Source organism: Microcebus murinus, chromosome 7, assembly GCF_040939455.1.
Source record: "Microcebus murinus isolate Inina chromosome 7, M.murinus_Inina_mat1.0, whole genome shotgun sequence".
In the NCBI taxonomy this organism is placed as follows: Eukaryota; Metazoa; Chordata; class Mammalia; order Primates; family Cheirogaleidae; genus Microcebus; species Microcebus murinus.
Window position 1 is genome coordinate 28067819 of NC_134110.1, and position 22124 is coordinate 28089942.

General features: G+C 53.7%; 1 protein-coding gene across 1 annotated transcript in view; it reads left to right on the forward strand.

The window, feature by feature from the left end:
- The window catches only part of SLC45A4 (solute carrier family 45 member 4), a 90495-nt gene extending 69513 nt beyond the window's left edge, over positions 1 to 20982 (forward strand). The window contains exons 3-8 of the mRNA XM_012751748.3: positions 10217 to 10405; positions 12292 to 12471; positions 13002 to 14074; positions 14828 to 14927; positions 16089 to 16300; positions 19977 to 20982. Coding sequence (XP_012607202.1) covers positions 10217 to 10405; positions 12292 to 12471; positions 13002 to 14074; positions 14828 to 14927; positions 16089 to 16300; positions 19977 to 20342 — 2120 coding nt within the window. The 3' untranslated portion in view covers positions 20343 to 20982. The remainder of the gene's footprint in view (positions 1 to 10216; positions 10406 to 12291; positions 12472 to 13001; positions 14075 to 14827; positions 14928 to 16088; positions 16301 to 19976) is intronic.
- The last annotated feature ends 1142 nt before the right edge of the window (positions 20983 to 22124 follow it).

Sequence of the window (22124 nt, forward strand, 5' to 3'; positions counted from 1 at the left end):
ACTGACCGCGGGCAAGGGCTGTGCCCTTCCTGGTCTGGAGGCCTTTCCTGCCGCGTCCCTGCCCTCTGTGGTCTGACTCAGGGTGGCCTCACACCTGCTACCCAGTGGACTAGGGCGGGGACTCCTGCCTGCTCTCATGTGTGAGTCACTGTCCCCATCCCAGGGGTTCTTTTATCTCGGTTTCCCCAGGCCCAGTGTAATGGCCGACTCAGGCGGGGCGGGTGGCTCCTCACACTGGTGCTTTTGTGGAGGACGTCTGTGTGTCAGACTCCGGGCACCGCACACGCGTTGTTTCACGCAGTCCTCAGAGGTGTGACCTTCCCCGTTTCAGGAGACAGAGGCCCTAAGGGGGATGGAAGTACCTCACTGGTGCCACACCTGTCCTCCTGTAGCATTGCTCTCCTGTCAGTTTCTTCCAGAAAGTGTCAATGTACAAGGCTTTTCAGGTGGCTGATTTCCCAGTGTTAGGTGTAGGTTGCCCGTGTCGCAGGGTGGCAGCCTCCCCAGGGGTAGGGGAAGCTCCGGCAGTGAGGCTGGGTATTGGAGGCTGGTGCCAGCCTGAGCCCTGCGCCTGGCAGCCCCTCACCCCCCACCACAGCCCTTCTCACAACCGCCGTTGGCCCATCTCGTGCAGGAGCTGGGCACACCCAGGGCTTCCTACCTTCACGTGGTGACCAGAGCCACTGCTTTGGGGTCCCCTCACCCTCCAATTGTTTGTCCACCATGCAAGGACTGTCCTGTGGGTTTGCAGAGTCCAGGCACCACGGGTCTTTAGCTGGGACCTTCTCTGAGGACATAAACTGCTTCCCTTTGTGCGTTTTATTCTGAGGGCTTTTCTGATTGAAGAGGTGGGGCGCTTTGGGCATGGCCCTGGGTCATTGAGATTGTATTCTTTGGGTGCACCTTTAGCTTCAGGGGAACTCCCCTGGCTGGCATCTGAAAAAGCACCTGGGTCTTATTTGAATTGAGGTTGCAGAAATCAAGCCTTGCACCTCATCCACCCCCTAGGGAGACCTATTCAGCCAGTGAGCTTATTTGGCTGTTCTGTGGACAATAATCTAATGTAGGCTTTTAGACATAATTTATTTACAGGGAACAAATGGACTCTCAGAGAACTTCCTTTAAAATCGTGGAATTGGGCTCTTGCATTGTCCTTGCAGTGCTTTGAACTCGCCACTCGTGGAAATCATTACGGCACGGCAACCTCAGAGGGGCAGGAAGGGATCCGGTGTCTAGGGAGTGTCTCGATGCAGGCGCCGGGCGGTGCGTTTTATTTTCTTACGTAATCTTCAGAATGCCCATCTTTATCAGTATGTCCCCTTTACACGGTGACAGGATGTCTGCTCCCACAGTCCTGCAGCCTGTAGGGGATCGGCTACAAGCTCAGACTGAGCATTTCTGCCTGCAGAGGCCTCTGTGGCCTCTGCCACATGCAGAGCCCTGGCTGTGAGGGAGGCACTGCCCCAGGAGGGGCTGGTGTGTCTCCCTGGTCTGGGAGCTGCTTTGACACTCCCCCGGCAGGTCTGTTGTCAGGCCCACCCCCTCCACCCCCCGCTGGAGAGGCTGGCGTGGTCTCTGCCACAGAGGATGGGTCTGGTGGGAGCTGTGCTGATTAGATGCTTGTCACTCACTGAGGGTTTGTTAAGAACCTTCTGCGACGCTGAGACAGGCAGTAAGAAAGCGGACAAATGAGCAGGATCCGCTCATTCGAGATGGTGATTGGTGCTGGGGGAGGGGATATCATCATAGGACAGGGAGCCACCCCTGCCAAGATGGCCAGGTGGGGCTTCCACGCAGAGGCTGGCTGTGGCTGACGTCCTGAGCTGGGTGTGAGTCCAGCGTTGTCTAGGAACAGGAGGTCGGGGGCAGTGGGAGCCTGGGGAGGAGGGAGAAGAGGTCTGGCATGGGCTGATCCAGCCAGTGGATAGGGTAGGGCCTTGCAGGAGGTGGGCAGGAGTTTGGACTTTATCCAAGGGCACCAGAATCATGGCAGGTATAAGCAATACAGGGATATCCTCTCATTTATGTTTTTAGATGATCACTCTGGCTGTGAGGTGGTCGGTGGGTTGTAGAGGGACAGGGAGGCAGCAGGAGACAGTTGGAAGCCTGTTGTGCGCAAATAAACCTCTATTCATAAAAGGGCGGCTCTTTTAAGGGCACCAAGGAGTTACCAGGCACTAGGTCAAGGGGAGAAGGAAGAGTGCTTCGTGCAGAGGCAGCAGTGTGTGCAAAGGCCCCGTGGGTGGGAGGAGCTATGGGGACAAGTGCCAGCTGGGGATGCGTAGCCAGTGAGGCCAAGAACACCTGGCCTTGGGTGACCATGGGGTTCTACCACGTGAGTACTAGATGCTGGAGTGTTTTGTCTGAGTTGGGCGACCCCAAAGGAGGTCTAGATGTGGAACAGCAGATGAAGAGATGGGTTCTAGATGTGTTGAATTTGAAGAATTTTCCTTCCTCTTCTCTAAAGCCTGGGCAGCCATTGGCTTATGGGACTGATGAACCCACAGAACTGTGAGGGGCAGCCGAGAGTGTGGCTGGCTTTGGCCCTTGACTTTAGGCAGGGGCTGCAGAACATGCCATGCACTTTGTGTTCTTCAGGAAGCTCCTAGAATCTCGAGCCGAGAGCCATGCAATTGCTCATACAACCACGATAACATCGCAACATCATCATGAAGATTTTGCTTATTGCAACACCTGTTTTAAAGAGCCGTGAGGATGGGCAGTTGTGTTAATAGGGCAGAGAGCAACTGACGTTTCAGCCCGCATCAGGCCACATTCCTGGGGGCAGCCAGTAAGGAAAGGTCCCTGAGAGCCGGGCACCAGAGGCCAACTCTGGGACAACAAAGAAGCAGGAGGTTCCCCCTGGCTTTCTGGAAGTTCTGTGTCCTGCTTGGGTCTAGCCAAGTGCGTCCAGCTGTGCTACAAGGCCCCTCCCAGAGATATAGGGCAGGCAGGGCTGGGCCACTTACTCCCTGGAAACCAAGCCCAGCCTCAGGGCCAAGCTAATGGTGCAGTCTAAGTTTGAATGCTGCTATTTCAGAACTGTTGCCTCCTCCCCAAATCATTCAGTCTGATGTGGTGCAGTAACCCTGGGCCTTCGTGGCCACCCTCACCTCAGTCCTCACGCAGGGAGCACTTAGGGAGCACTGAGCATTCATGAACCTAGCCTCGGGGCACCTGTTAGCACCACACAGCTGTCCCTCAGGACTCAGCCCCCCAGGACTCCTCCAGGGAAGCTGAGGGAAGGGATGGGCAGCCTGGCCCTCCCTGTGGCTGCTCCTGCTCTTCCCTGGAGCAGCAGCCTGTGGGGCTCAGGTTCTGGTTCCTCCTGGGAAAGCCCAGAGAGGAGCCCCAGGGCCTGTCTCTTGTCCAGACCTCTTCGCAGCCCCCAACCTGACCCGCACACGGTTCTGCAGTCATCCCCAGACCTCTGGGAAGGGGCTGGTGGGCCACAGGTGGGGGCGCAGAGGTGGCCTGTGTGGCAGCAGCGGGTGGCAGCCCCATCCCCTTCATCTCAGCCGCCAGGACCTGTTGGGAGTGCAGCCCAGGGAAAGTACTGGGCTTACCTCCTCCTTTGCCGTCCCTCCTTCTCACCTTCCCACGGCTCTGCCAATTCTGGAATGTTCCTTGTAGCTCCCCCTCCCAACCCTGAGGCAGAGCCCATTGCCAGGGAGCCCCAGAGCCAGGGGCGGGGGGCTGCCCTTGGGACCTCGCCACACGCAGGTGGCTGATCCTTGCGAGCCTGACCCAGGGCGGCTCCCACTCTTCTCAGCTGTGGCCCTTCCCACGGCCACTTCATCCACTTTAACTCGGCAGAGGTCACCCAGGGATGTTAAGCATTTCCCACGAGGACTCCTGCTCACGCGTTTAACATTATCATGAGATTTTGTCCAAGAACACAAACATGTCTTGACGTGGAGGCTTTGTCTATTGAGAGAAAGAATGTGAGTTCCGATTCCGTTTCAGGTCTTTTGTTAAACTTCTATAGGCGGCTTTCCCGTTCTCCCCGCCCCCTGCCACAGAAGTACCAGTTTGTCACACACGGCTGTGAACACAAGCCACACGTGACCCCAGCGTCGCCGTGACCTCACACAGCCCGCAGCCCAGCAGTGACACAGTGTTTCCTGTGAACAGGGAGCCTTCCTGGTCCCACCATTGTTGTTCGACTCTTGCCTGGGGAAAAAACAAACCTTATTTACTGGGGCCAGTGTTGTGTTTGTTTGGAGCCTTGCTGGGAAATGCCATGTCCGAGGCGTCCCCGTGGCAGCCCTGGCCAGGGCGGGGAGACAAGTTCCCACTGCCTTCGGGCGTCCCCAGCCCCGGCCACGGCTGGAAGAGGGTGGTTTTTCCCACCAGACTGCTTCAACAAAGGGAGCTGTCGCCTCGATACTCAGGACTGTTCCTGCAGCCCGGCACTGTGGGCACCTGTGTGGTCTCTGTCCCGTGACTGTGACGTGTTAGCTCAGGTGCAGGTGACTTGAGACGGAGGCCTTGATTGCCTGATGGGCTTGGCCTTTGTTTGCAACCTAGGTTTTACTTTGAGGTGGGTCAGGGACACAAAGCCTTGCTGGTCCTGTTTACCCTCTTGGGCTCGTCCCTGCTCCTTGGCCTGACCAGCTGGTGGCCTCTACAGCCTCCGCTGAGCCCCCACGCACGCCCCGCAGCCCCTGCCCTGCTTAACCCAGCCACATAGCCTGTGGCCGTCGTCGGGGTGTAGCTGTCGTGCTGGGTGCCCACCCCTTCCAGAGAGAGTGGGGCGGCCACTGGGTGTGTGTCCTCTGTGGCAGGTGGGCTTCGTCCCACACCTGCAGTCCTTCCTCGCCTTACTGAGACCCAGCCTGGGCTCAGGGCAGTGAGTGCTGCCTCTTGATGATGTTTTTCTGGACAAGCAGAAGAACCGATTTCTGAATTCATATTTAAATTATGTGACCATTCCATTTGAGTTGCTTGGCTGTCCTCACAAAGGAATGACGAAATGTCCCAGCTCCCTTCTGTGATCTCTACCTGCAGTCACCCCTCAGGCCATCCTGGCCATATCTGAGTCATTACAGACAGGGGCACTCAGTTGGGAGCAGGTGCGGTGCCTATGGAGGTCTTGGGCAGGGACTGAGACTCACTAGGAAGAAGTTGCTGGGGCGGGCAGTCTTTCCAGCGTATGCAAAGGCATGTGCACGACTTGGGGTGCTACATTTGAACTTCAAGGCTCTGGCATGTTGGGTGAGCACACTAAGCCGTGGTCTTGTCTGTGCATCTGTCTCCCTGTGTGTTGCAACTTCTCAGAACAGCAGCAGCACCCTCCCAGAGGCACACGCCTGCCAGCATGTGCCGCAGCACCCAGGAGTGTAAATGCTGCTTCCTGAGTCGCTCCAGCAGCCTATGAAATGCCCGAGAGGACCAGAGCGGAGCCAGGCTGTTCCCCTGCACTGGCTGTCGTGCGGAGCGGCCGAGGTTCCTGGGGTAGCTGACCGCTCGGATGCCTTCTGTGTATCTGTGGACGGGCAGCTCTCCCCACACACAGCCTGGCACATTGTTGTGTAAGTTAGAGACAATAGTTACAGGCAGGTGGGTCTTTGGTGACTTGGCCCTGTGGCCTCTCAGTGCTTGGTTGTGGCAGTAGCGACTGACGTTACAGAAGGAAGTGTTTAGCGCTGGCTATGTCTGTCCAGATAAGCTGGTGAATCTTCAGGGACCAACTTCAGCCCTGTAATTTCCTCTCTGCCTTATTGATCTGCCACCCATTAGAGAGGCAGAAATTGAGGCTGGAGCTTCTACCAGTGAGCGTGGCAGATCTAAATCGTTATAGGCAAAGGGGCACTTGGTACAGCGCCTGTGGAGGTCTCAGAGCAGGGGGGTCTTGTCTGCACCCCATTCCTTGATTCCGGCTCACCCTCCACCAGCCCACTCTGCCTTCTCTGCCCCCCGCTCCTAGCTGACAGCAAGTGCCTCCATCTTGCAGGGCGGCAGGGACTTTGGGGTGGAGGTAATGGCTCCCGCCTTCAGACCCCAGTGGGACTCACGTGACCTCTTTGCCTGGCCATGGTGTCAGGAGCAGAGACAGGTGAACTGGAAGGTGGCTGCACCCAGGCAGAGAGGGACCATCGTGTGAGCAAGCCGCCTTTCTGAGCCTTCATCTCCTCACCAGTGAAGTGGGGATAATACTACAGGAGTCAGTGGGTGTCTGAGGATCAAATGAGATGCAACTGTGCTCTGTGAGTTATGTTAGTTGTCCTCATAGGGGCGTGGGGAGCTGTCCCTGAACCAGCAAGCCACAGTCTCCCCTCTGGACTATGCCCATGGCTGCAGCCCACCCCCTCCCACACCTGTCACGTGGCCTGTGCCACCCTCTACCCTCCTGCATGGTGAGCCCGCAGCGGACAGGCAGGGCAGCCTGGGGGCGTAGCATGAGCTGGCAGTTGCCAAATGAGATGCTTTGGTTCAACAGGTGGCTTTTGTACTCCTACTGAAGATCTAGCAGGGCACAGGGCATGCATGGCCCCTTTCTTAGGAGCTTCCAGGGTGACAAAGCAGACAGAAAGCAGCCGATTACGACATCTTGTACAGGCAAACCAATGCTACCTGCCTTGCAGAGAGGTTATGAGGATCAAGAGAAATAATGACTCACATAGCCACTCACACCCTGCCAGCAGCTCGTGCAGAACAACCTTTTTGCAGTGAAGATTCCGAATTCCAGGTAGAATGTCAAAACAGCTGCCTGGAGCACTGGACAGCAGCAAGGAAATGGGGTCTCGAGGGGGGCAGACAGCTGGAAGGAGGGATAGGCACGGGCAGCGTTCTCGGTTTCCACAGCCTTTAACCTGCAGATTGGCCTTAGTTGATGCCACACAGGGTGGCTGAAGCTTGGACAGATTCCTGTATTCTTACTGTCTCGAAGAACCTCGGGGAAGAATTAGGATCAAGCCCTGTGTGTATAAACTCTATCTCTGGCTGATCCCCGAAATATGCATTTATGGGACAGATTTCCAGTGACTTGACAAAAGCTAAAAGAGAGTTGAGCAGAGATTTCTGTCTCTGCCACTGCAGGGAGACAGAGTTTTTTTTGAGTTTGAGTCCAGCCAGGTTAACTATCTGTTAAACAAAAATATCAACACACATTAAGGGCCTGTGAAAGAAAGGTGAAACCCTGTAACACATCACTGTCTATGTGTAGGGTACAACTCAGTATTACTAGATGTTTTTCAGAAATGAAAGAAAAGATGATCCTTGCTCTAGAGAAAAGGCAGCAGTGGAGACTGATCCCCCAAGGCGATGGCTTATGTTGGAATCATCAGACAAACATACAGAGCCAGGCTCAAGGATATAAAGGAAAACACGTCCATAATGAAAAGTAGGAAACCCCAAAAGAGAAATGGAAGCTACAGAAAGAGAGCCACGTGGAAATTTAGATCTGAAAAATACAATATGTGAGATAAAAAATTAACCAGGTGGGGTTTAGAGCAGATTGGAGATGACAAAAGAGTCAGTGGACTTAAAGGTTAATCAGTAGAAATTATCTAACCTGAAGACCAGAGAGAACAAAGAAACAAGGACAGTATCAGAAGGTCCCCTGTGTGTGTGATTGGATTCCAGGAAAGGGGAAATAGAGAACAGGCATAAAATCTTTGAAGTCAGACATAACTGAATTTTTCCAAAATGTGGCGAAAGCCATAAATCTACAGCTTCATGAAGCCCAGGGAACCCCAAGCAGGATAAATGTAAAGAAATCCTTCCTTAGGCTCGTCACAAACTGCTGAAAGCCAACAATGCAGAGACAATCTTGAAAATGGCCACAGAGAAAAAGACACGTTTCCTCCAAGGGAGCAGGCACATGAGTGACTTCAGTGGCCTTTTCAGAAACAGTGGCATCCGGAAGACAGTGGGATTACATCTTCTAAGTCCTGGCCTGGGGAGAATTAACCCGGAATTCTGTATCCAGCAAAAATCTTCTTTAAGAATAAAAGTAATAGAGAGGTTTCAGAAAATAGCCTAAGAGCATTTACCGTCAGCAGATCAGCTTTATAAGAAATGCTAAAGACATTAAAGAAAATTCTTCAAGCTTAAGGGAATTGATATCAGATGACAAGTCAGATTTTTCAAAACAGCAGGAGAAATTCTGAAAATAGTAAAGCAGTTTGGGTCAGGTTGACAAGCATTTGCACTCTCTGTGGGTTCCAGGTCCCGTAAGGCCCCAGACTGGGGCGGGGCCTTCCAAGGAGGCACGGTCCCTTGGGAGCACAGGAGGCCCCTTATGGTGTGGGAAATGCAGTAGCTGGGGTGCTCAGGATGGACAGGCACGTGGGCAGGGGAGCAGGAGGGGCATGGGGGCCTCCTGAGTGGATGACAGCCCCCTGCCCCCAAGGAGTTTGAGCATTGGCAGGAGGGGGTGCCCCAGGCAGGGAGGTGAGAATAGGTGAGGTGCTGCAGAGGACCCTCCTCCATGGGGGCCAAGACCCAAGGACAGCCTCCAGCCGGGAGGTGTCCTGCGCACAGGTGCTACACCCCTGCAAGGAGCCACCGGTCCCCAGGCGTAAAGTTGTGACACATGTAAAAAAAATATCAACGAGAGTAGGAGTCTGTGTGCACTAGAGTAATAATGCTTTCCCATGTTTCCGAGGTTTCCACTGTTGCATGTGCTAAATAGTTTTGGTAAAGAGCCATTTCTGAGAAATAGCGATATTAATATATACTAATAACATCTATCATATATCATTAAGCCTGGGCAGGTCGCCGTGGCCCATGGCAGCTGTTGCTTTCCTCTTTGCACAACGTGTGGCGAAAGGCGAGGACCCCGCACCCGCCGAGCAAGTCCCAGCCCGTGCAGAGGAACACACTCAGCAAACTGCTCATTTCCTGAAACATCCGTACTTCTGCTGACTTCAAATGGGAGTAAAACTCAACCTTCCTGAAGCTCGGCGTGGTGTAAAGGTCAAAGCAAACACCTTGCATTCCCAGCTGGTGCATAAATATTTTAATGGGCACATTAGCAATGATTTTGAAAGGCGCTTCCCTCCTCCTTTGAAAATGATTTCCTCCTCCCACACAAGTTTGTTTTTCTTACTAGTTCAACACAACATTCCATTTCTCAGTGCCTTTGGCAGCATAAAACCTTGGCCAGATGAATTGCTGGCTTGCCAAAGCACCTTTATTCTTTAAGTTGGTGTTTTATTGAAGTAGGACACGGAGAGGTGCACAGAGCCCGTCTCCCACTGGATGAGTGTCGGCAAGCGACCGTGCGAAGCGACCATCCAGATCGAGAACACACGTCCCTCCAGCTGCTGCCCCTCCCGAGGCCACTAGGCCGCAACTGCAACAGCAGAGGTTCCTTCACCTGCCCATGGGCGTCACACAGCGGGATCACTCAGCATGTGCTTGCCTGTGTCTGGCCGCCTGCTTTCACACTGGGAGTGAGATTCAGCCACGCTGTTGCATGGCTCCGGTCACAGCGTGGTGCTCCAGTGTGTGGCCGGCTGTCACCGTTTATTCGCCCAATTGCTGGTGGGCATTCAGGGCTATGTGATAGGGAGGCAGTGTGTAGATGATGGGCGGGGACATAGAGTTTGAAATCGGGCACCCCTGGGTTAAATTCTGGATTACCACTTTCTAGCTGTGTGGCCTAGGGCAGGTTACCTAACCTCTCTGAGCGTCATCTATAAAACGGCAGTTAGGAAGGTTCAGTGTGAGAGTGACTGGTGAGTGCAGCTGCAACACCTTGGCTGCAGCTAGACACACTCTTGTGCCCCCCGCCCCAGCCCTGCTTAGTGGCCACTCAGAGCAACCACTGCTGGGGTAGTAGAGCCCCGTGTTGGCTGTGTGGACCTTCTTTGGGGCCCACTGTGGTACGTTTTCAGCCAGTGAGATCCAGAAGCTGTGGGATCTTGGTAGCTCTCTGAGGCTGTTGTCACTGTCCTCTCTCTTGGCGTCTACTGTGTCAAGGGATGGTGGCTCCATGCCTGCTGCGAGAAGGGGCCTTCAGCCCTGCCCTGAGGCCCTGGCCAGCACCAGTGTGGAGGGCTCTCAGCCTCCGGCGTGTAGCCCTGGGCGAGGTGCCCTGCAGGCGTGTGCGTGGCCTGGCCACCTGATGCTTACCAGGTAGGGTCTGGTTGATTTCAGATCACCCTGCCTTGCAGGAATAAGAAAGTCTGCCCTGAGATGACACAAAAGTACCGGTCATCTGGTGCGTGTGGTGCCTGCGTGTGTGACAGCCCTCGTGTCCCTGCAGGCCTTCCGGAGCAGTACTACAGCCTCACCTGGTTCCTGAGCCCCGTCCTCGGCCTCATCTTCACGCCTCTCATCGGGTCTGCGAGTGACCGGTGCACTCTGAGCTGGGGCCGCCGGCGACCCTTCATCCTTGCCCTGTGTGTGGGTGTTCTCTTTGGCGTTGCACTTTTCCTTAACGGCTCTGCCATCGGTAAGTGTGTCTGCCGCGCTCTGCACGCGGACGTGGGAGCGGCAGGTCCTGCCCCAGGTGACTCTTCACTCAGCCGGGCGTGTGTGGTGGTCAGTCGCCGGGCTGGGCCGCTCCGCGGTGACCACCCCGCAGCCCTCTTGGCAGCACTGGAGCTGGCCCCACGTGGGAACGCCGGGGGGGCCTGTTCACAGGGAAACGCTTCCTGTTGTGATCATTTGTTTTTAATGCGTATCTGACACCACGTCCTGTTTCCAGCATTATTACAGAAATTATCTTTTCTTTTTTTGTTCTCCTTTTCTTAGACTTGGTATTGAAAATGTCCAGAAGCTAGTTTGATATTTTTTTGTTTCATGTGCTTATGTTTTTGCTTTGCCCTTTTGTGTTGTTTTGTTCTTAATTAAAGCAACTGTATGTGGGAAAATATTTTTTGCCCTGAGGGCATCCATCAAAACTGTTGAAAACAAAACGTTATTTTCTGGCAGCAACTTTTCCAGAGGGAGGAACTCGCTCTGTTCTGAAATAGAGGAACTTGCCCCAGGTCTGCGTCCGTTCAGATGGAGGTCGGGGTGTTGGGGCCTTCGGGAAGGGAAGCCCCAGAAACACTTCTCTGCGTGGCGAGCATTGCTCACTTCTCAGGAGCCTAGGTGGGGGTGGGACTCTGGGCAGGCTTTGTCCCCTGCCCGAGGGCCACCGTCCTGAGTGACATCCCTTGTGTGTCGAGGCCTCCTCCAGCCAGCTCATGCCTCTGATTCAGAATTCGGGGGTGCTGCTTTCCTGGCACCAGCCAGGCATGGTCCTGCTGGCTCTCTCGGCTGTCTGTGTCACCTGAGAGCAGCGCCCCCGGTCCTACTGAGGTGCAGAGAGAATGATGGGGCTTTTTCAAGGCTGTGTCCTTGGGGTGGACCTGCCCAGTGGGGCCCCTGCCGAGTGGAGAGTTCCAGCTCGGTGTAGGCGCTGTCTCATGCTAGTGGTGCGAGAAGGCCAGCAGGGTGCTTCTGGGCAGAAAGCCCCTTCCTTCCCTGTGTGCTCCTGCAGGACGGCGTGTCTGTGTGAAGACTCTTTGCAGCACCTTGGGGTGGGTCCTGGGTCCCAACCCTCAACCCCCACTGCTCTGACCTTTGTCACGAGGGCACCACTTGCCTGACTGGCACCAGATGGAGACGTAGGTTACGGTTCAGCCTTTAGGATTCGTCATGTGACCTCTGGGTTCACATCTGGGGAAGACTCACCTGGGGCAGGTGATATGTGCTATGTGAGGACAGCTGCTTTCAGGTGCTTGCGCCCCATTCCAAGAGGACAGGTGAGGCGAGGCCACTCCCATCTTGTTCTTCAGAGCCACGTCTCCTGGAGCCCAGCTGCTCAGAGGACTGGCTGGGAAAACTCCAAGGGTTCTGGGCATCATTTCCTTTCAGATCTAGACTTCTCCAGGGTGCCGTGCAGTTGGCCCGGGGTGGTAGGACACCTTGGGTGTCTCCAGCGTTGCCCCCCCAAGGTTAATTCCCTCGAGTAGCGTGGCTGGCTGCGCTCCCACGTGCAGATGCTAAGTTAGCACTCCTAAGACAGCTGTCACCCTCTTTGTGGTGGCAGGGCTAGAAAGGACCATTCGCCCCTTTTCTGCTTTAAAAATGTGAAGGCTGATGAGCTTTCCGATGTGCAGTGAACTGCTAGTGCAACTGGAGAGAACAAATAACCCTGCCGGCCACGGGAACGGGCAAAGCAGAACCCACCTTCTTGACCCAGAGTCCGAGGCAAAGGACCTTGTTGTCTTCTGGCGTGGAAGGGGCTGGCGTGGTTTCCTGGGCTGTCTCCCCTTAGGCGACGGTTTGCTCTCAGGAGGCTGAGCTGGCGGCGTGCAGGTCTGACAGCCTCCCCTGCGCTCCCTGCAGGCTTGGCCCTCGGTGATGTCCCCGGCCGGCAGCCCATCGGCATTGTCCTCACGGTGCTGGGAGTGGTGGTCCTGGATTTCAGCGCCGATGCGACCGAGGGGCCCATCCGTGCCTATCTGCTGGACGTGGTGGACAGCGAGGAGCAGGACATGGCCCTCAACATCCACGCCTTCTCTGCCGGTAAAGCACAGCCCGGCCGGGTGGTGGGGGATGACAGCCTGTGCTCCCTCCTGAGGCCAGCACTGTGCATCATGTGCACGCAATCCCTCCGTGTGCCGCTCCCGTGCAGACTGGCAGGTGGGGCAGTGGGTGGGGTCTTAGGGCTGGAAGGTAACCAGGGGTTCCCCTCCTTGCCACTGAGCAAGACCAGAGGACTGAGAGTCTGTGAGGGGCGAGTGGGCCCAGGCGTGCCTGGGTGGCGTGCTCGCCAGGTGGACAGGCCCTTCCGCCTGCAGTTTCCACGTCCAGTGCGTGAAGCTTAGGAGTGGCATTTGGTACAGAGAGGCATGTATGGGGTGCCTTATGTCCCATCCTGGTGTTAATCTGCCCTTAATTTATCAAGCAGAAAGTCTGTGAGGTGAGAATCATCCAACCTGGGGACAGCTGGAGGTTCTGTTTTGTTTTCCTACTGTTCCCGTTCTCCGCCCCGAAACGTGTGTCCTGCCTCTGAGCTGTCCCACCTGCTCACTGCTGCCTCTCCCTCCCCGCAGGCCTGGGCGGGGCCGTGGGCTACGTGCTGGGCGGGCTGGACTGGACGCAGACCTTCCTGGGCGACTGGTTCAGGACGCAGAACCAGGTGCTCTTCTTCTTCGCCGCCATCGTGTTCACGGTGTCTGTGGCCCTGCACCTCTTCAGCATCGATGAGGAGCAGTACAACCCGCAGCAGGAGCGCGGCACCGAGGAGGATGCCCTGCCCGCCAAGCTGGGCTGCGCCCACCCCGCCACCGCCCGCCTCGGTGCCCTGGACGGGGGCGAGCAGTACGGCGCAGTGCCCGCGTTCCCCGACGAGGTGCAGTCGGAGCACGAGCTGTCCCTGGACTATCTCGACGTGGACATCGTGCGGAGCAAGAGTGACTCCGTGCTGCACATGCCGGACGCCACACTGGACATGGAGCCCGAGCTGCTCTTCCTGCACGAAATCGAGCCCTCCATCTTCCACGATGCCTCCTACCCCGCCACTCCACGCAGCACCAGCCAGGAGCTGGCCAAGGCCAAGCTGCCCCGCCTGGCCACATTCCTCAGGGAAGCTGCCAAGGAGGACGAGACCTTGCTTGATAATCACTTGAATGAAGCTAAAGTCCCAAACGGGAGTGGCTCCCCCCAAAAAGACGTCCTCAGTGGCTATAGCAGGGTGGACATAAAGGCCTCAGCCACGTCTGGCTCCATGAGGCGGCGGAGGCACCTGTTCCGCCGGCAAGCCTCCAGCACCTTCTCCTACTATGGCAAAATCGCGTCCCACTGCTACCGCTACCGGCGGGCCAACGCCGTGGTCCTCATCAAGCCGTCCCGCAGCATGAGCGACCTATACGACATGCAGAAGCGGCAGCGGCAGCGGTGCCGGCACAGGAACCAGAGCGGGGCCACCAACTCCAGCGGGGACACAGAGAGCGAGGAGGGGGAGAGCGAGACCACCGTGCGCCTGCTGTGGCTGTCCATGCTGAAGATGCCCAGGGAGCTGCTGCGGCTGTGCATCTGCCACCTCCTCACCTGGTTCTCCGTCATCGCCGAGGCCGTGTTCTACACCGACTTCATGGGCCAGGTCATCTTTGAAGGGGACCCCAAGGTGAGTGCCTGAGCAGGGTCCCCACTTCCTGTACGATGGGTGGGGCGGCCCTCTCTGCCCTGGCCTAGGCAGTGGTGACAGCGTGGTGCACTGAGAGCACTGGGGACTCTTCACTGCCACGCACTGCCCGGGTGTGCAGGCGGGTGACACACAGCAGGCAGTGGCCAGGGTGCACCTCTGTTGATACGGTCAGTGGCTGTCGTGTGAGCTGAGACGGTTGTGCAGTGAGGTCCACGGTGAGCAGTTGTGAGCGCCACATGCTGAACTCAAGTCTGAACAGGGTGTCACTGGGTTAAGATATGACCAGACTCAGCAGGCGACTCTTCTGTTCCCATGGCATCAGCCAGGCTCACACCTGTGGCCGTGTTTGCCACAAGGGCCAAGGTGGCCCCAGCACATGCTCGGGCCTCCCGTCCCCACACAGCCCCTCTCCTTCCGTATCTTATCTGAGCTGCTGCTCCTGGTGGCTCGCAGGGGCCAAGGAGGAGGCTGCAGGAGGGTCGCTTGGACAAGTGCGGACCAGCCCAGACTTGAGGGTTGCGGACACAGACCTTCCCTCTTGTTGAGGGGGTTGGCAGAGTCACCTCACAGACATCTGTGGGTTACAGGAGATTGAAAATGATTTTCCGAATCTGACCCGGGCATGGGGTTGACTCTGCTCCTGGAGTGTTTATTAGTTCTCTTAAAATAAACCACTCGTCTGTAACTGAAACGAAGAACACCCTCCTAAACCATGTTCTCCTTCCGGAACAGGCCCCTTCCAACTCCACAGCCTGGCACGCCTACAACGCTGGGGTCAAGATGGGCTGCTGGGGCCTGGTCATTTACGCTGCTACCGGTGCTATTTGCTCAGGTAAGAGTTCCTCCGTCAGGTAAGGGTCACACCCTGGAGATCACTTAATGACTGGAAACACAAGGGAACCCTGCGCCTCGGAAGGTGGAGGTGTCAGTCAGACCCAGGCCTCTGCCTGACGGGGCCGCCCCTTGGGGAGAAGCTGTGGCTCACGTGCCTCCTCATCTTAGCAGAGAGGATGCTGCAGGCTGACCCCAGCATGGGGAGTCTGAGACTCCGGGAGGCCGCCCTGCTTGTGCCATCCACTGACGCTGCCCAGTGCTGCTGGTGCCTCTGTTTGGACATGCTGTCCTGGCCCTGCCAGCACAGAGGTGGATGAAGGCCTGGGCCTGCCGGGGGCTCAGCCGGCAGTCGGAGCGGTGGGAGGAGCAGGTCCTGTCTGCCCACTGCCCGCAGGCCCACCTGTGTCCCGAAGGGTGGGGCCAGGGTGCCAGGCTTCCGTCCTGGGAGCAGCACACCCAGGCTTACTGTCTGGAACTGGGTGTAACCATGGACACAGGTCGCATGTGGGCTGGGCTCGCCTGCCTGCCCTCCGAGCTGTGCTGGCTTCATTTTAGCCAGGGTGGACTTGAGGGTGACCAGGGTTGACACCCTCAGGCAGCCAGCATGCCAATAAATAATGTTGTCACCACTTTAACAGAAGAATTTTGGCAGAGCGATTCTCGGCAGAGCACCCTCCCAGAGGAGGTGGCATCTGTACTACCAGGGCAGGAAGGGTGAGGGGAGACCAGAGAAGGACCCGTGAGAGTAACCAGTGACAGCATGTGCTTCTGAGGCAGGGCTGCCTGGTGCACCCCACTTCAGAAAACGAGATTGTCCTGCAGTAGGGCCAGAGCAGGCTGCCAAGTGGGCCTGGATCAGTGTCCTGCGGGTCAAGGAGGCCCCCAGGAGCTGCAGGGGCCAGGTTATGGGGTCTGGGACTAAGGAGGGCCATGAGCTGCAAGTGTGTTCTGGGAATGTTGTGTGGCTGTGCCTACCAGGGCTGCATGGTGGCAGGCAGGGCCAAGAGGAGGTGACACTTGTCTGTGCCTGAGTGGGCCCAAGTTCAGCCAGAGGAAGTGGGGGATGTCGGGACAAGGGAAGGGTGGAAGAGGTGGTAGAGGGAGCCTGACAAGAGTGAGCATTTTGGTTACTGTCCCCTCCCTGTGGCCCTCTCTGCAGCCCTGCTTCAGAAGTACTTGGACAACTACGACCTCAGTGTCAGGGTGATCTACGTGCTAGGGACGCTGGGATTCTCCATCGGCACAGCTGTGATGGCCATGTTCCCCAATGTCTACATCGCCATGATCACCATCAGCACCATGGGTGTGGTCTCCATGAGCATCTCCTACTGCCCCTACGCCCTGCTGGGGCACTACCATGAGATCAAGGAGGTGCGTCTGCCAGGGGGCTGGGGTGGGCAGGCAGGTAACACAGCTCAGTGCTTCATGGGTGGACATTCAAGACACATGTTGTCCCCCTCAATTCTCACTTCTGAAACGGCCCCTGATGAATCTGACAGAGCTGCCACTTGCCCCTGGTCAGTCCCTGGCCATGAAAGGTCTTCTCCTTCAGCTCCTGGGTCCACTGGCACCTACTTAGAGGTTTCTGGAGGCAGGCGCACACTTCACTGGGTCTTGGCTTGGGGGCTGGAGGCTGCCCCTGCCGGTCCAGTACCCTGGATGTGGTCATGTGCCCCTTGGGGGAAGGAGGCTGTAGACCAGCTCTGCCCAGTTGACAGAGTGAGTGTCACCCAGTAAGTTTACCCCTGCTAGAAGCCACGTTTCAAAGGCAGAGAGGCTGGTGAAATCAATTTTAGTTGCATATTTTATTTAACTCAATATATCAGAAATATTATTCCAACATATACTCTCCATAAAAAAGAATCGAAATGTGTCATATTCCCGCCAAGTCTTTGACGTTCAGTGTTTGTTTGGTGCATGCAGCTCAGCTCAGATGAGCCTTGTCTCAAATTCTCAGTAGCCGGGTGCCGGGGCAGACTGGGCCTCTGACCACACTGACCCTTTCAAAGAGAAAGGGAACAAAACTAAAAGGCCGTGTCTCTCTGTTCCCAAACCTAGACTATGTTTATTCTTCCAGTCTCTTTACATGAGTATTAAAGCAAATTTACTAATTAGGTGCATACCAGATACAGTAGTAACATCTGAATAGCAGCATTGTTTTTCAAATAAACTTTTTAATTGAAGTCTAACGTGACTACTAAATCGGAAGGAAGAACACACTTGTAGAACCACTCCTGACCAGAAAGAACAGCGTCAGGGCCCAGAAGCCCCCACACGCCCTCTCCCGTCTCCCTCCAGCACCGTCTGTGACTCTTGCCTCTTTCCAAACTCCTGCTAGAATGCGGCTCCATTCCCTGTGGCTCACTTGTGTGCTTGCTGGGGATATGACTGTGCATTTTCACACCCGCTGTGTGGCACGGTGTACAGGTCCGTGCTGTTTTGATGGGAAGTGTGGGGCCAAGGAGGGGCTGTTATATCTGAGCATTCACCTGCTCCGTACCATCTGTCACACCTGCTTGCAGAGTCTCCAGTGACGGACTATTTGGAATAGATTGTGTGTGGTTTGAAGCAGAGCACCAGGACTCTTATTTTTTCCCCACATACGGACGTCCACTTGTCCAGCACCACCCCCTGCAAAGACCCTCTGCTCTCACCCCACCCCACCCCACTCTGCCGTTTCATCTTCATCATACAGCAGGTGTCTACATGTGTTTCTGCTCTCTGTTCGCTTCCATCCGTCTGTCTGCTCTTGGACAAATGTTACACTGTCTTCATTAAAGTAGTTTTTATTAAAAAGTCCTGAATTCTGGTAGTATAAGTCCGTTAACTGTTCTTAAAAATTATCTTGGATCTTCTCAACCATTTATTTTTCATCTAAGTGTTAGACTCAGCTTCTAGCCTTTTTAATCAACCATCTATTTGGAGACAGTTAATAACTTTGTAGTACCAAGCCTTTCTACCCATGAATTTTATATATCCTTCTATTGTTAATTCTCATGGCTCATCTGTAGATTCTTGTGGACCTTCTACATATACAACCATATCATCTATGTAAGGGAGTTTTATTTCTTCCCTCCTGATCTTTTTATTTATTCTCCTTGCCTTCTTTTTTTTTTTTTTTGAGACAGAGGCTCACTTTGTTGCCCAGGCTAGAGTGAGTGCCGTGGCATCAGCCTAGCTCACAGCAACCTCAATCTCCTGAGTTTAAGCGATCCTCCTGCCTCAGCCTCCCAAGTAGCTGGGACTACAGGCATGTGCCACCATGCCTGGCTAATTTTTTTCTATATATATCAGTTGGCCAATTAATTTCTTTCTATTTATAGTAGAGACGGGTCTCGCTCTTGCTCAGCCTGGTTTTGAACTCCTGACCTTGAGCAATCCGCCCGCCTCAGCCTCCCAGAGTGCTAGGATTACAGGCGTGAGCCACCACACCCGGCCTTGCCTTCTTGCAATGGCTAGAACCTCCAATCTGATATTGAATAGAAGTAGCGAGAGTGTGTTTGCTCTTTCTAACTCAAAGAGAAAGTACTTGATATCTTACTGTGAAGTATGATGCTTTAACTTGTTTTTTTCCTGGAATTTGGGCATTTCTTCTGACTTTTCAAATGTACTGGCATTAAATTATTCACAATATTCTCTTATGATCTAATATAATAGAACCTATAGTGATAGCATCTTTTTCATTCCTGATATTAGTTATCTGAGAGTTTATCAGTTTTGTTTTCAAAGAACTTTTGGTATTCTCAAGCCTCTCTGGTGTGTTTGTTTCACAGTGTATTAATTACTGCTCTTTACTGTCTCCTACCTTCTATTATCTCGTGGTTTAATTTGCTGTTTCTCATTTCTTACTTTTTCACCCTAATATTTGCATTTGCTACTAATTTCCCTCTACGCACACCTTTAGCTGCACTCTACAAATTTTAATATGTTGTTTTCTTTTCAATCACTTCAAACATTTTTTGAATTTTTTTTTAATAATTTTTCTTTTATTCTTTCTTTCTTTCTTTTTTTGCTATATACGTCTGTGAAAATTTTTTGTTGTGGTTTCTTTTTTGAACCATGAATTATTTAGAAGTATGTTGATGAATTTCTAACATTTGGGGATTTTTCCATTGTCATGTTGTTACTGATTCCCAGTGTAATTCCTCAGTGGTCAGGGAACATATTCCATATGATTTCAGCCCTTAAAATTAACTGAGACTTCCTTCATGGCCCAGTATATCACGTGTTGATACATGTTCCATATGCACTTGAAAAGAATGTGTGTTCTGTGCTTAGTGCTGTATCTTTGTAAGTTAGGTCAAGTTTGTTAATTGCTTAAATCCTCTATTTTACTGCTTTTTGTCTGCTTACTTTATGAAAGGTATATCAAAATCGCCCAGTGTGACTGTGACACACATAAATGTGTATGTGCGCACATTTAGAATTGCTTTGCTTTTATTTTCTTTGTGGGTTGACCTTTTTTTTCATTATCTCCAGGGTAAAGTCATCTCTTTTGGCAATGTTGTCTGACAAATCCTATGTCTTTCATTTCTTATTCTTTTTTTTTAAAACCACTTTCATGGTAAAATCCTGTGTCTAATAATAGTAGTATACACCAGTTTTTATTTGTATCTTTGTTCAAGAAAGACAAAGCTGCTCACTGTTGCCATGGGTGCAGCTGCTCTGTCACATGTGGTCACCTGCAGTTGTGCTGTTGGAAGCATCAGTGTGGGCTAGAGCACCCCTGCCCTCCAGCCCCAGCCTGAGACCACCAGGGCAAGGGGATTGCCGTGGCGCAGCCTGCCACCCACTCCCGTGGGAGCACATGTCCTGATTGGGTTGATGATGTTGCTTCCACTTGTAGACTCTCCTGTGATCTAGAACTTTCTGTCTCTCTTACCTGCATGCTGCTGGGCAGCATTTGGGGTTTGGGGGAGACTCAGGCAGAGTGGTTACCAAGAAGCCCAATGGAAGGTAAGTCTTGTTTCCAGACTTCTGGGTCAATATTCACACCACTGAAACCTCTCCACGGCTACTCACGTCTTTGTGTTCTCTTCTCCCGCAGTACGTGCACCACAGCCCTGGGAACTCCAAGCGAGGCTTCGGCATCGACTGCGCCATCCTCTCCTGCCAGGTCTACATCTCCCAGATCCTGGTGGCCTCAGCCCTCGGGGGCGTGGTTGATGCCGTGGGGACTGTCCGAGTCATCCCAATGGTGGCCTCTGTGGGCTCTTTCCTGGGCTTTCTAACGGCCACGTTCCTGGTGATCTATCCTGAGGTGTCGGAGGAAGCCAAAGAAGAGCAGAAAGTCCTGTCCTCCCAGCCAGCCGGCGATGGCGGGGCCAGCGGGGGCAGTGAGAAGCCCACCATCCTGAAGCTCACACGGAAGGAAGCCCCACAAGGACTGGTGGAGACGGAGTCCATGGTCTGAGCCGCACTCCCATTTACCACGAGTCCCCCCAGGCTGGTGGGCGGGGCGGGTCCGGCCGAGGGCGGGGCAGGCGGGAGCAGAGGCGCTGCAGGGCGGCCACACAAACCAGAGTTTTCCCACGGCATAGTCAAAATTTAGTAGTCATAGGGTAGGTTTGAGCTACTAGGCAAAAATACCACACTAATTACTTTTTCAACAATTAAAAAATCATTTGAAATATTTTTTTAATTGAAAAAGATCTTTAATTTCAACTCTGTCTTTTATCCTGCAGGTATATATTCTGCATGTTTTTAACATATAAAACATTTACAATATAGACAATTAAGCAATTTAGAGAAAATAAGATTTTGCATTTCTAAAATCATAATTGAAAACAAAAGCTGACGTCCTCTGCTATACCTTATCTGAATACTTCAGATAATAGTAGTGTAGTCAGTGACAAAGTATTTTTATCAATTTCTCTTCTGTGGATGCCTATAGGTATTTGGACATCTGTCAGATCTCATCACATTTGTTGGTGCTGCAGCTATTGGAGAGTATTTTTCTTTATGATTATTTTAGAAGAAAAAAATTTTCCCCCACAATTGTGGTTTTCTTAGAAAAACAGCATCTCTTTTCCTCAGAGAGTCTGACAATTGTGCCCAGGGTAGCCCCGTCCTTGGGCAGTGGCCAGTGGTTGCGGCCATACACCAAAGCTGGGAAGAGGCAGGCCCCGAGGGAGCCCTGGGCAGGAGACAGCAATTTGCAAGGGTGGGTTCCAGACCCCCTGCCTGCCCCGGGGGGTGGGCCAGGGCAGGACACGGAACTCTCAGATGGGCTCCCCGGTGCATGTCTGCACACAGGCGTGTCTGCATCCAGACGGGGCGCTGACCGTCTGGTCTGAAGCACCCTCGCGGGAGGCCAGGCGGCCCCTCCACACCCTCCGGAAGTGTTGACTCTTTCATTGCACTTTGCTTAGTCTGTAAACCATTTGGTGGGGCACCCTGAGCGCAGAGCTCCAGGCAGGCGCTGCCTCCCAAGTCCTGGCGCAAGGCTACCTCGGGTGTGTGGGGGGCAGTGGCCCCAGAACAGGGAGCATGTGGGTGGCCTCCTTCCCCACCTCAAAGGGGACCCACATGCTGGTACCTGTCAGAACTCTGTGACTTCCTCCCTGCACACCTGCTCGACGCTGGAATCGGATTCCAGCAAAGGAATGCAAGTGTCCATCTGAGACGGAGAGAGGCCCGCTTCTTGGAGGGCTCCACGTGGTATTTCTGATTTCAGCAAATGAGCAAAACTCGGGGAAGTACAGTCATCAAATGCTGCAGCTATCTGGAAATGTTTTCAAACCGCAATCTCTTTATACCGAAGCAGTTTTTGCTCTTACCTGAAATGGTCAGTCTAAGCTTCCTGAGATGAGAGAGGCCCCTGCACGTCACACAGATAGACAGTTGTAATACTTTTCTGCCTCAAGTCGATGTTTTTTAAATAAAGTACTTTGAAATGCATGTGAATCATGCTGCAATATGATCATTCTACAGCAAATATATATATATATTTCAAGATGAAACTAAAGCAGTTTTTAAATAAATTACTTGAATTTTCTGTGTATTTAAAGGAATGACTATGTTTAACGTACTTGACAGGCCTCTGGTCTTGCCCTGTCTCTGCCGCTGATGGTCCCTGCAGGTTGTGCGTTCTGTGTCGAGTGGCAGCTGGGTGCCTGTTGACGGGAGGCGCGTGCTCCCGCGATGGGAACCCAGGATCAGCGAGGACTGACTTCAGGACTTCAAGAACATTTCT